The 13,342-nt window shown below is 36.5% G+C and overlaps 1 protein-coding gene across 1 annotated transcript in view; it reads right to left on the bottom strand.

Annotated features, from left to right (window-relative positions):
• Positions 1 to 536: 536 nt before the first annotated feature.
• The window catches only part of LOC128544574 (ubiquitin carboxyl-terminal hydrolase 22-like), a 34,584-nt gene continuing 21,778 nt past the window's right edge, over positions 537 to 13,342 (bottom strand). Inside the window, exons 6-13 of the mRNA XM_053514784.1 lie at positions 11,681 to 11,828; positions 11,201 to 11,306; positions 10,201 to 10,359; positions 8,689 to 8,815; positions 8,025 to 8,116; positions 5,800 to 5,862; positions 3,496 to 3,645; positions 537 to 938 (exon numbers count right to left, since the gene is read on the bottom strand). Of these exons, the coding sequence (XP_053370759.1) occupies positions 896 to 938; positions 3,496 to 3,645; positions 5,800 to 5,862; positions 8,025 to 8,116; positions 8,689 to 8,815; positions 10,201 to 10,359; positions 11,201 to 11,306; positions 11,681 to 11,828 (888 nt within the window). The 3' untranslated portion in view covers positions 537 to 895. The remainder of the gene's footprint in view (positions 939 to 3,495; positions 3,646 to 5,799; positions 5,863 to 8,024; positions 8,117 to 8,688; positions 8,816 to 10,200; positions 10,360 to 11,200; positions 11,307 to 11,680; positions 11,829 to 13,342) is intronic.

Consider the following 13,342-nt stretch of genomic DNA (forward strand, 5'->3'; position numbering starts at 1 on the left):
GAACCCTGATTGAAGACAATTCTAAAACAAAAATAAGATGAAAGAAGATTTTGTACAGTCAGTAATAATATTAATAATAAAAAAAATAAATAAAAAAATAAAAAACACAAAGGCTTGCCTAGGCTTTCAGCTTCTATGGCAGTGTTGACCCAGACCTACTGTATATACTGCTTCAGGCAACTCCATACTGAAACCAATCGAGACTAGATACTAAATTTGGTATTTCATGGCCAATAACAGATGATATACATTATATTCTCTTGAAAAAGCAAACAAACATTTGATATCTTTTACTTGCTAATCTTTTTTTTTTTTTTTTACACATTTTATTGAGTTCATATGCATATGAAAAACAGACAACGACTCACCCCAGCAGGCTTGAATGCTTGGTCAGTTTGAATGAGAGCAACATGGGGAAGAAAAGGCAGAAAAAAAGAAATGGAGAAAACCAACCAACCAAACAAAAAAAAAAAAAAAAAAAAATATATATATATATATATATATATATATATTATATATATATATATAAAATTGAGATGTGCCCACTACTTCTGTTTCAAAGATTAGTTCATTGCAGCCCTCTCCTTTAATTCAGCAGTGGAGAAATTATCAGGAGAGGCAGAAAGTGAGGCAGTCATGCACTTCTTCCTATCCTCCACTTTTCTCACATCAAGTAATGATTAGCTCAGTGCTGGTTTAAATGTGTTGCATGATTTGTTAAGTTTTTCGTCTTCGGTTTTGTTTTGGCCCCTATGTGGGAAGGAAGCGATGGGTAGTCACAGTTTCAGGTAGATTTGTGGTAAATTGTGTCCCCTTCTACAAGTGAAATCTTCGTCTCAGCCACTCTCACTGGATAAATGAAGCATTCCACTGTCAGCAGATCGGAGTCTTAAAGCTACTCATATTCAAGAAACTGCTTATGGTAGAATAACAAATACCTGTATTGGAAAGAAAAGAAACTTAATACAACATTGTCACCAAAATGCTAAATAAAACTTGAACTAATTTATTTATTCATCATAAATTAAATTTTTTACAAAAAAATATTTGGAACATTTTACAAAGAATATTAAATGCTTTGGTTTGCCTGTTATCACAGTCTGGAGTGTGCTCTTTAATAAATGAATCACAAAATTGTTGCAGGCTCTTACGTAAAAAGACTGTTCTTAATTACCATTACAGTATGTCAAAAATCTACTTCCACAGTCATATATTTCAATCAAAATTTGGAATGGCTTGGTTTGGTTTTTGTGCAAACAATAATGTATGCCATATGTGTACAAACATATTTAAGCTGATAATGAAGCTGGGTGTTACTGCTAAACAACAGGAGAGGGGAAAAGCACTCAAGACACTGGTAAAATAGTAAGAAAGCTCCATAGTTTTCTGATCCCCAATAACCACAGTCAAAGTGGTCACTTCTCTGCTTAAATTGCAGTTGTATGTTTGTGTGTGCAATGCCCCAGATCTGGGCATGGACTAATGTCCCTTGAGTTAATTCACAGGTACCTGTTGAGGGCGTGCAAATGGATTTAAGTGTGAATAGTCTTGCATATCATAATGGGACTACAAATTTCTCCATCTTAGCTTTAAGAAAAGCGACCTTGTTACAATTATTACACCAAGACCGAAATGTTGGTCAGATTTATCAAACAAATAATTGCCAACAGCTGAACATTCTCAGTAAATTAGTCATAGACATTGTATATTTTACTGAACATTACACAACGGCCAAGTTCCTGAAGACCTAAATGGGGATCATCTGCTTTCAAGGCAGTTGTCATACTGTTTTGTCATACATGGTTACAGGACCTGTTGCATAAAATGTTAATCTTTTATTTATTTATTTATTTTTTTTTTTAAGTGACCGAGCCTGAGAACACAAAATCGACCAAGATTACAAACTTAATTTAGTTATAAAAACATGTTGACAATGCAAGAACTGCCAGCAGCACGTTGTCTCAAAAACCTTGGGGTTGGGGTTCACCACAAATCAACCTGTGTCCTGTCATGGACCAGCTGGCTATTTAAAAGGCTACATTTATATAGCTATTAAAATAACAATAATAAAAACAAAATAACAATTCTAAACCCCACTGCACAAAATATGCAACATATTCCCTTTTTTTATATGTTATGTATGTAGATTATAAAGTAACTAAAACAAATAGAACACTCCATCACATTTTCCATTCTTTAACTAGCATCAATGAGCTATCACTAATGCCATAATGCTTATTTAATATGTGATTGCCTACTATACTCACTCATTATAATATGCAGCACATGGAACATGGTGTCAGTGAATAACAAATAGAAACTCTGCAGAGAACATTTCTAAATAAAGGCAGACATCAGTCACTTTGTACGGCTGCTTATTTCTTTTTCCTAAGAACTTGCATTAGTTTTAGTCTGTGCTTTTGTCTGAGCTGCTGCAGAACTGCAATTTCCCACAGGATAAAGAAAGATTTATCATATATTATTTTATCTTGAAATTTAGCAGCTATCTTTATAAATATTTATTTTTATAATTTAAGAGTGGTTTGCCAACACATGGAGCTTGCCTTTATCCCAATGTGTGATCCTGACCAGTAAAACTTAATTTGATTTTCAAAAGTCAGTCCCCCCGGATTTTTTTTTTCTTCTGGAAAACCTGTCCACCTGCAAATTTATGCAATTATTATTCAATCAGCCGATCAGGCTGCATTTCAGCACAATGAATAAAACCATGAACGTACAGGCCAAGTTATTATTCATATCAAATATCACACTGAATAATCACTGAATTTAACTGAGGCATGGTGGTTCGTGCAAGATGGGCTGGTTTGAGTATTTCAGACACCAGTGATCTGGGATCTATGCACAATATTCTCTGGAGCTTACACAGAATGGTGTGAAAGCAAACAAAAAGTAAACATCTTGGTCATCCAAATTGGGTAAGTCTGTGCCCATGATGGCCTTAGATTTCTGTTCTTGGCTGTTGGGGTAGAACAAAATGTGTTTCCAACTGCCCTAAGGTTCGAAGTTCTGTAAATGCTTCAATGCGTTTCTGCTTACTGCAATTTTAAAGAGTGATTATATGAGTTACTACATCCTTATGGGCAGCTAAAAATAATCTTATCATTTCCATCTGACTTCACTTATTAACAAGGTGCTTTCCACCATCATAACCGTTACTTAATGTTTTTTTTCCCACCATTATGTGTAAACTCTTCTGTGTGTGAAATTTTCAGGAAATTGGCATACTGAAATTTCACAAATTAACAATCATGTCTCAATTAAAGCCACAAATCACATTTTGTTTGATGTGAACATTAACTGAAACTCTTGATATGTATAGTAGTTGCATAATTTTATGGACTGTGCTGCTGCCACATTGGCTGATTGGAAATGATTGGAAAAATGTGTAAATAAGCATAAATGTGGTGTTTTCCTATTAAAGTGGATGATGGCTGTATAGTGTACATTAAGTTTTATTTCGATCTTAACACACACCCTTCACTGTCCAGCACATCCTTAATGCTGGCCTTGGTGATGATGGCATCGTCACATTTAAACCATTGGTCCTTGTGCTGACGGATGAAACTGGTATAGTGACCACTTTCTAATGTGCCCTGGTGATTTACTACAGCAAACAGGGAGTATCTAAGAAAAAATACAAACAAATGTTTTAACACACATTATACAACAGTTTTTTCTGAGTAATCTAACTGGATGAGAGGCTTTCCACGATAACAGACAGTAACTATCAGACTTCTACCAGTCGCGGTTAATTGTTGGGAGAGCAAATTAACTGGTTAATTAAACAAACAAAATAATCTTTTTTTTTTAATAATCTTTTAATAATACACTCAACAAAAATATAAACGCAACACCTTTGTTTCTGCTCCGATTTTTCATGACTTAAAGATCTAAAATTCATTCCAGATACACAATATTACCATTTCTCTCAAACATTGTTCACAAATCAGTCTAAATGTGTGATAGTGAGCACTTCTGCTTTGCTGAGATAATCCATCCCACCTCACAGGTGTGCCACATCAAGATGCTGATCTGACATCATGAGTAGTGCACAGGTGTACCTTATACTGCCCACAATAAAAGGCCACCCTGGAATGTGCAGTTTTGTCCCACAGCAAAATGCCACACATGCCACAAGCATTGAGGGAGCGTGCAATTGGCATGCTGACAGCAGGAATGTCAACCAGATCTGTTGCTCGTGCATTGAAGGTTCATTTCTCCACCATAAGCCATCTCCAAAGGTGTTTCAGAGAATATGGCAGTACATCCAACCGGCCTCACAACCGCAGACCACGTGTAACCACACCAGCCCAGGACCTCCACATCCAGCAGGTTCACCTCCAAGATCATCTGAGACCAGCCACTCAGACAGCTGCTGAAACAATTGGTTTGCAGAACCAAACAATTTCTGCACAAACTGTCAGAAACCGTCTCAGGGAAGCTCAACTGCATGCTCGTCGCCCTTATCGGAGTCTTGACCTGACTCCAGCTCGTCGCCGTAACAGACTTGAGTGGGCAAATGCTTACATTCGATGGCGACTGGCACGTTGGAGAGGTGTTCTCTTCACGGATGAATCCAGATGGCAGATGGCAGACAGCGTGTGTGGCGTCGTGTGGGTGAGCGCTTTGCTTATGTCAATGTTGTGGATCGAGTGGCCCATGGTGGTGGTGGGGTTATGGTATGGGCAGGCATCTGTTATGGACGAAGAACACAGGTATGTTTTATTGATGGCATTTTGAATGCACAGAGATACCGTGATGAGATCCTGAGGCCCATTGTTGTGCCATACATCCATGAACATCACCTCATGTTTCAGCAAGATAATGCACAAGGATGCATGGGATGCATGTTGCAAGGATCTGTACACAGTTCTTGGAAGCTGAAAATGTCCCAGTTCTTGCATGGCCAGCATACTCACCGGACATGTCACCCGTTAAGCATGTTTGGGATGTGCTTTACCGGCCTATACGACAGCGTGTACCAGTTCCCACTAATATCCAACAACTTCGCACAGCCATTGAAGAGGAGTGGACCAACATTCCACAGGCCACAATTGACAATCGGATAAACTCTATGCGAAGAAGATGTGTTGCACTGTATGAGGCAAATGGTGGTCACACCAGATACTGACCGGTTCTGAGTCCCCAGACCCCCAATAAAGCAAAAAACTGCACATTCCAGGGTGGCCTTTTATTGTGGGCAGTATAAGGTACACCTGTGCACTACTCATGATGTCAGATCAGCATCTTGATGTGGCACACCTGTGAGGTGGGATGGATTATCTCAGCAAAGCAGAAGTGCTCACTATCACACATTTAGACTGATTTGTAAACAATGTTTGAGAGAAATGGTAATATTGTGTATCTGGAATGAATTTTAGATCTTTAAGTCCATCTCATGAAAAATCGGAGCAGAAACAAAGGTGTTGCGTTTATATTTTTGTTGAGTGTACATGGTGTTTGTGGGACTGTTATATAAATATAGCAATAGTACACTCCTACTTGTGCATTAATTAAGTACTAATCTCACAAGAATGAATGCTGTTGTGCTATAAGATGCTCTGGATAAGAGCGTCTGCCAAATTCCAAAATGTAAGTGGCCGATATCCAGCACAACAACCCTCACTCTTGTGTGATATTGCTTAATTGACACACAAAAATGCATGCACATAAAAGCATATAGTAAAGACAGGGGAATTAGCAATAAAGGTGGGCGCTAGAAGCACCTCAGTAGATAGGTGAATATAAATATAAGCAATGATGAAAGCTGTTACTTACTTATTGTCTTTGTTTAACAGATCCACAGATTGTTGGTACTGGCCATTTACTCTGGTGTCTTTACTGCCAAAATGAAAATAAATAAATAAAACCTCTGTTAGTAGTCATACTGTTAGTTTAACCATAATCTTCTCAATAACGAAACACTAAGCGGTCACACAAAAAAGGGGTAGAGAACATAAGAACCCTGCCCCTATGAACACTGAGGCTACAGTGCGAAAATAGAAGTTACATGAAATTTAAAATCTTATTATTTAATCAACCCAATGCATTTAGGCATGCAGACATGGGCAAGACGATCAGCTGAAGGCCAAACCAAGAATTAGAATGGGGAAGAAAAGACTTTGAACCTGGCATGGTTGTTGCCAGATGGCCAGTTTCTATAACTGCTGATTTGCTGAGATTTTCACACATAAACATCTCTAACGACATGTTCAAAGAATCAGCTGCTCACTGGATGTGTTCTCCTTTTTAGCCCATTCTTACTAGATTTTTCTCAGTAACTCAAATAACATCTCCTCAAAACTACCGAGGTATGCTGAAGAGCATCAGCACCACTGAATGCACAACACATCAAACCTTGAAGCAGATCTGCAATATGCAGCACATGGAACATGATGTCAAGGAATGACAAATAAAAACTAAATAAAGCGTTTCTAAATAAAGGCAGACATCAGTCACTTTGTATGGCTGCTCTTTTTTTCTCCTTTTCCTAAGAACTTGTTAGTTTTAGTCTGTGCTTTTGTTTGAGCTGCTGCAGAACTGCAATTTCCCTCAGGATAAAGAAAGATTATTTTATCTTATAATTTGGCAGCTTTTTAAAATTTATTTTTTAACAAATATCAGAGTTTTCGCATTTTAAAAGTGATTTGCCAACACATGCAGCTGGCCTATATCCTAATGTGTGGTCCTGACCAGTAAAACTCAATTTGATGCCCAAAAATTTCCCGCTACCAACATTCTGGGGTATCCACAACCTGGATAGAAACACACATGAGACCAGCATGGACAGTACTTTCGCATGCTCTCTGTGAGCAAACATGGCCACCTGTTTTCATTTTCCAATTGCTCCAAGATGGCTATTGCAAGGGGCTGTTAGCTGTGAAGCACAACTTTAAGGTGATCATTCAGGTATTAGAGCAATTCATTACCATACTTCCACTATGGCAGAATGGGTACGGTGCCACCAACTAGCTTTGCTTGGTAAAGTGATACAGCTGGATGAGGAATGACTGGGAACAAATTCACCCTCCTCGTCTCCACTTTCCTTCTATCCCCTCTCCGTTTTATCCCACAATTTTTCACCAAACCCACATCTTAACATTTGGAGGCCCTAGCCTCCCGAAACCAACGTTCTTTCACATCTCCACAAATAGAACATTTTATACCTACTGAAAAATAATTATGGTCAGGACAAACTTAATGCATTGGACTTATCTAAGAAATATCTTGAGATTCCATTGACTCGTATATCCCACACAAATGTGTGGTTAACAGTTATTTCTGATTGAGTAATCTGACTGGATAAGAGGCTTTCCATGAGCTGTGATAACAGACAGTAACTGTACCAGTCCAAATCATAATCTTTTAATAATACATGGTGTTTGTGGGACTGGTATATAAAAAGCAATAGTACACTCTATTAAGCACTATAATTACACAAGATTGAATGCTATTGTGCTGTAAGAGCGTCTGCCAAATGGCAAAATGTAAGGCCGATATCAAGCAAAACAACTCTCACTCTTGTGCGATATTGCTTAATTGACACACAAAAATGCATGCACATAAAAGCATATAGTAGGGGCAGGGGAGTTAGTAATAAAGGTGGGCGCTAGAAGCAGATCCGGTAGAGCAGATGAAGACCACACTCCTATAAGCTAAGTACAGGAAACTGATACTACAATTTACATACAGTATGTGGATATGTCTGGCAGGGAATTTAAGATGCTATTTTCTCCATCAATTATGGTTAAATAACTTGATGCCAGCCTAACTATATTAATCAATTATGTAACAGATGACTCTTAATTATTTGCTTAGTTAAACCCAAGTGGTATCGTATTATAAATATATAAATTATATATTAAATTTAATATATATTATATATATATATATATATATATATATATATATATATATATATATATATACACAATACCAATTAACATAACTAAGAACTCATAACAGTAGTACTGTAGATGTGCAGGAATGGTGATGTAGCTCACCTGGAGGCCATGAAAGGTGTCATGTCCAGCTCTAAGGGGAACGATACATATGTAGTGATCTTTCTGCGCAACTTGGCTGAATGCTCAAAACGCTGGTACAGGAGAGATGAACAGATTAGAGAACAGAAAGAAGAGCAGAAGGGTGTGGGAGTGAGAAAGAACAGAAGACATGAAGTGTTGAGGCAAAATAAATGTAACCCAGAACCTTTTTAGAATTATTCCTTTTTATACTAAAAGAAAGAAATAAGCGATACATAAGGGAATTAAATAATAAATTCACTATTCTTTTCCGTTATGTTTTGATTCAGTATGAATTCATCTTTGTTGCTTGTTCCACTTTTGTAGATTTATATATATCTGTCATGTTATTTTTCAGTAAGTGACATCTTTTCAGCATCACAAGATGATGCAGCAAAAAGCAAATAATTTTAGCAAAACTAGTCAAAATAGTTTGGCTGAAAACTATTAGCACAGAAGGTAATAATGTTAATATTACCCAAAAAGAAAAATAACCAACATAAAAAGCTACAATTTGTGTTCTTCTTAAGCCAATACTTTTAATTACAAAAGTTTTTACATTCTTATTGTGTAAAAATGCGCAAATGCGCTTATATACTGTAAAGATATTTTACTACTGTTAATATTCATGACTGATCAAACTTACCTTCAGATGAAAACATGCAACAATAGGAAGCTTTTTCATAGTCAGCTGTTTTGTGGACTCCTGATAGCTATGACAACCTCCACATTTAATTTTGGCACTGCTTCCTAGATGCTCTGGTCGAGTAAAACTGCAGACATCAAGAGAAATGTAAGTAAGACATTTATACACTGCATTCATTCCATGCAAGAGTATAGATGTGTAGATACATGGGTTCATTTTGAGCTTTATAAACTACCTGTCTCCCTGCCAAAAGTCACTATTTTAGGAAGAAAAGAAAAAGAACTAAGAAAATTACTGATATTACTGGGATATCTTCTGATCTTAGATAACTTAAGCTTGATTAAGCTGCATCATAAAAGAATGACCGTATAAATTAAAGCTATGGTTATAGTAAAATTCAGTGCATTGTCACACACACAATGCGACAAGAATTCAAAGGAACTAAAGATTTGTGTGGCCATAAAAATACTAGCCTCCTGTGTAGCCTAATGTGCTGATGCAGGGACTCAAGCTGATCCTGAATTGATCTGCTGATGTTGAGGCAGCTATAGTCACACCATAATTTACTTAAAATCACAAAATAAGACAAAGAACATTCAACCTGTAAATTTCTACAGTATACTCATAATTCATTATTATTTAATCATTAGTGTTTTGTATTTGACTGTTAGTATTTTGTATTTGTAATTCTATTTAAAATGGCCTTGAGGTTTAATGAATGAATTAGATTAATTTTTTTAAATTTACATATGACAACAACAACAACAAAAAAAACCCTCTTAAGGCATAGGATTAATGTAACATTATTAAGTGTGCACTGCTACCACCTAGTGGGCAGATAAAAAAAAAAAAAAACGTACATCAAAGTCATAACGTATTGAAACGCCCTGAATGATGGCTGTGGCTTATTGAGGAAACTTTCCTTTTAGAGTGTACATCCCCCATTTGTGCAGTATGCATATTTAGAGATATTAAATCTGTATTAACCATAAATTGTACAGGATGATATTCTAGCCTTAATATATATTTTTAGCTAAACATGATTACATACTAAGTTATCAAGAAATACATTTCTTTATAGGGTATCAGTCATTTAAAACAAAGCTCTTTATTACAATTCTAATGGGTAAAAATGTAATAATTTAAAAGCTTCATTATGAATAAGTTACACCTTTAAAAGAATTCTTATGGTTAACTGATGTGCGAACATTAACTGAAGCTTTAGGCCCACATGCATAATTTTGTGCATTCTGCTGCCACATGACTAGCTGAATAGAAAAGGGCATTAGATAGCTCATCAGCGAGTAGGTATACAGATGTTCATAATAAAATGCCTGGTAAATAAATATTACTTTTTTGTGATCCTTGTATATTTATGTCACCCGACTTACTCGGTAGCTAAATTAATCTCTGTTTAAAGCATCTACAGTATGTGCTATACATAGGTTCACCAAAAACTCAAAGAATAAAGAACTGGCTGCATTAAATGAAATGGAGTAAATGTTAACATACCGACGCAGACAGTCTGTGAGTGTGGTAGAGCCAGTCATGTGACCCTCTCCATTAACCACAGCACTGTCACCTCCCGGACTCAGAGGCCAGAATGGTGTGGATGAGCCGGGCAGGTCCAAACTAATGTCCCAGAACGGGTCTATCGTAGTTGAAACACCACTGAAATAGACCAGAAGGAAGCATTAATGGAATGTGTGTTTATACATATAAAAATATATTAGTTTTCCTCTGCAATTATATTATGATTATGGTGAACCCTACTAAAATATAGTAATACTGCACAATTTAGGAAGAAATTGCTTATGAACACGAGATCTATAAACAGAGTTTATTTCCCCAACCTTGAAACTGGTCCACAAGAATTCTTATGTTGGTCAAAAGCAACAGTGAATTTGCTCTTTTTAATCCTGTTGACACTGCACACAGAACACTGTGCTTATGGAACTCTAAGGTTTCAATGCATCTTTTCAGTTAATGGAACCAAAAGTAAGGTACAGATTCACATTGATGTATTGTTTATATTTTATAAGGTGAAAAAAAAAATAAGAATGCTGTTTAACCAAAAAGGATAATGACCTCAAGGCCTTTGCAAAAGCAAAAAAAAAAAAAATGCTAGGATTAGTATGATTTAACACAAACAAATGTTCACTGCTTAAAAAAAAAAAATAATAATTATTATATATATATATATATATATATATATATATATATATATATATATATATACACTGATTAAAAGTAAACAAAGGCTGTTTAAAATAACAATAAGCAACCATTTGACCAATATTAATAAATTCACAAAAATATGAATTAGAGAACAGGCAAGGTAGAGGGAATTCCTTATCTATAGTAAAATGTAGGCATAGTATTAAGTGGGTATAGTCTAAGGTTTACAACGTATAACTATTTGGGTCCATCTTGAATACATGCATAAGTATTCTCTCTCTCTCACTCACATGCACGTACGCATGCACACACACACAAAAACACTTGGCCTTACTGGCAAACTTGACATGTTACATCTGACTGTAGTCCACCAGTGAAAATTTGGTCAATGATGCAGTTACAGTGATTTGGGTTGTTAGCTTTCTTTCCATTGTCATCATCTGAGAGAGAGAGAGAGAGAGAGATAGGGAGGTAGAGAAAGACAGAAATTGAGATAAAGAAAGTTGCAAATAGAACCTTTTTTATTATTATTTTCTAACACTCCACCTCAGAAATAGGAAATGCATTCAAGGTTTTGCTCACTCACCTGAAAGTCAAGCAGCATTTGTCTGATTGTACAAGTCTGAATATGGGTAACATTATCATTATGTGTAAACAAACAAAAAAAAACTTTTTTAAACTCTGCTAAAATTTGCTACCTGAAGTCAACAATCCTAGCTTTACTGTGCTTCCGTAAGATCCTAACTGTGTGTTTGGGTGCATGTGTGAGATGTGGGCATGAAAGGCAAGGGTCTTGGGAGTGAGATGGTGTCACCTTTGCAGTGGCGGTGCAGCACATCCAGGGCAGCAATGAGGAATTCATGTGCATCCTGCTGCTCATAGCCAGCCAGGTGACGTGCATGTGTCCACACCAGGTGCAGCAGCCGGAATGGGATATGGGGAGCACGGTGGCCTGAATAGAACTTAAGAGGGACAGCGACCATTAGAGGTCATTTTCCGACATGAAATAAATAACACTGCTGGCTTCAGCAATCCGTTACCGCAAGGACTTTATTTTATAAAGGACATTGCTTTTATTTAAGTTCATGTTTCTCATAGATTTATTCAGACATAACCAAACCACTACAGCAAGAAAGTAAGTCATAGTATAGGCACAACATTGCCCATATCAACGATACTGGACAGTATCTGGCAGTATATTTTTTTTAACAGATTCATATTTTTAGGGGGCAAAACTTACAGTTCTAGGAACAGTGACAAAGAAACAAATCTAGGCAAAAGTCATTTTTCCACCTGACAATGAGACTTAAAAATATCACTTAAGATTTTTCTTTTGATGTAAGGATGTTATGTTGCTGTACTCTAAACATGTTGCTATACTGTACCATTAACTTCTATGCAGACTGTGGTTGCACTTCAATGTGCACCGGCTAAAACAACGACCAATAAGTCATAAGGCTGTTGCCGATTTTTTTTAGATGAAAATATAAACCATGTTACTTTAAATTGTGGGTGCATTAGTGTGCAAAATGTGTGTGTGTTTGATGTAATCAGTGACATTATTACAGGTTGAAGCCAACGTACATGTCTGTCTGTTTTCTGTATGGCTGAACTCTCTGACTAACTTCTTTGTAATATTAATACAAAGAAATAATAGCAGTTGATTTAAGACGCACCCACAGTTTGGTGTCTAAACTTAAGACTTTTCTTCACATATTTCTGGTATATTTCTCTGTAGCTTCTGCGAATTGAATGACGCAGTTGTAACAAGCATCAGATTCATCAACACACATGATTTGTAAAATACTAATGTACAGTAACATGGATTCTGTTTATAGTTATGGCTTTCCAGCTAGTACTAGTAGTACTACAACAGTGACCCCATTTACCATTGCAAAGAAGGCTAATTTGACTAAAGAGAATTTTTTTTAATTTTTTGTTCAATAAAAATGTATTCTTGAGTCATCCACCATCATTTTGGGGCATTTGTAAAGTATCGGTTCAGGCACCGTTTTTGGCACCGGTACCATTTTAAAAGTATCGATTTGGTACCGGCACTTCGAAAAAAAAAACCTGTTGTGACAGTTTTAGAATGCCATGAATCAGAAAGTGAGAAGTGGTGATTGAGTTCATTTGCTAATCTCTGGCCTGATAGGTGAATTAATAGTGTATAGCATTCTAAAATTGTGGCCAAATAAATAAGAGAACACGTGAATGCAGTGTGATCCAAATACAGGGAAATGCATGCAAATAAAACAGTCATTTTGAAATTAGATCATGTATATGCATGAATTGAGATTTTATTTTATATATATATATTGTGGCGTGGGCGGGGTTCGACTGGCAACCATCATGCTTTGCGGGAGGGGTTGTTGTGTGTTCACCCTGTTGGGGAAGGGTGTTTGGGTTGGTGGTTTCGGCCAGGTTGTGTGTGTGTTAGATGTGTGTGTTATTGATTGTGTGTGACTGTTAAATG

Source organism: Clarias gariepinus, chromosome 16, assembly GCF_024256425.1.
Source record: "Clarias gariepinus isolate MV-2021 ecotype Netherlands chromosome 16, CGAR_prim_01v2, whole genome shotgun sequence".
In the NCBI taxonomy this organism is placed as follows: domain Eukaryota; kingdom Metazoa; phylum Chordata; class Actinopteri; order Siluriformes; family Clariidae; genus Clarias; species Clarias gariepinus.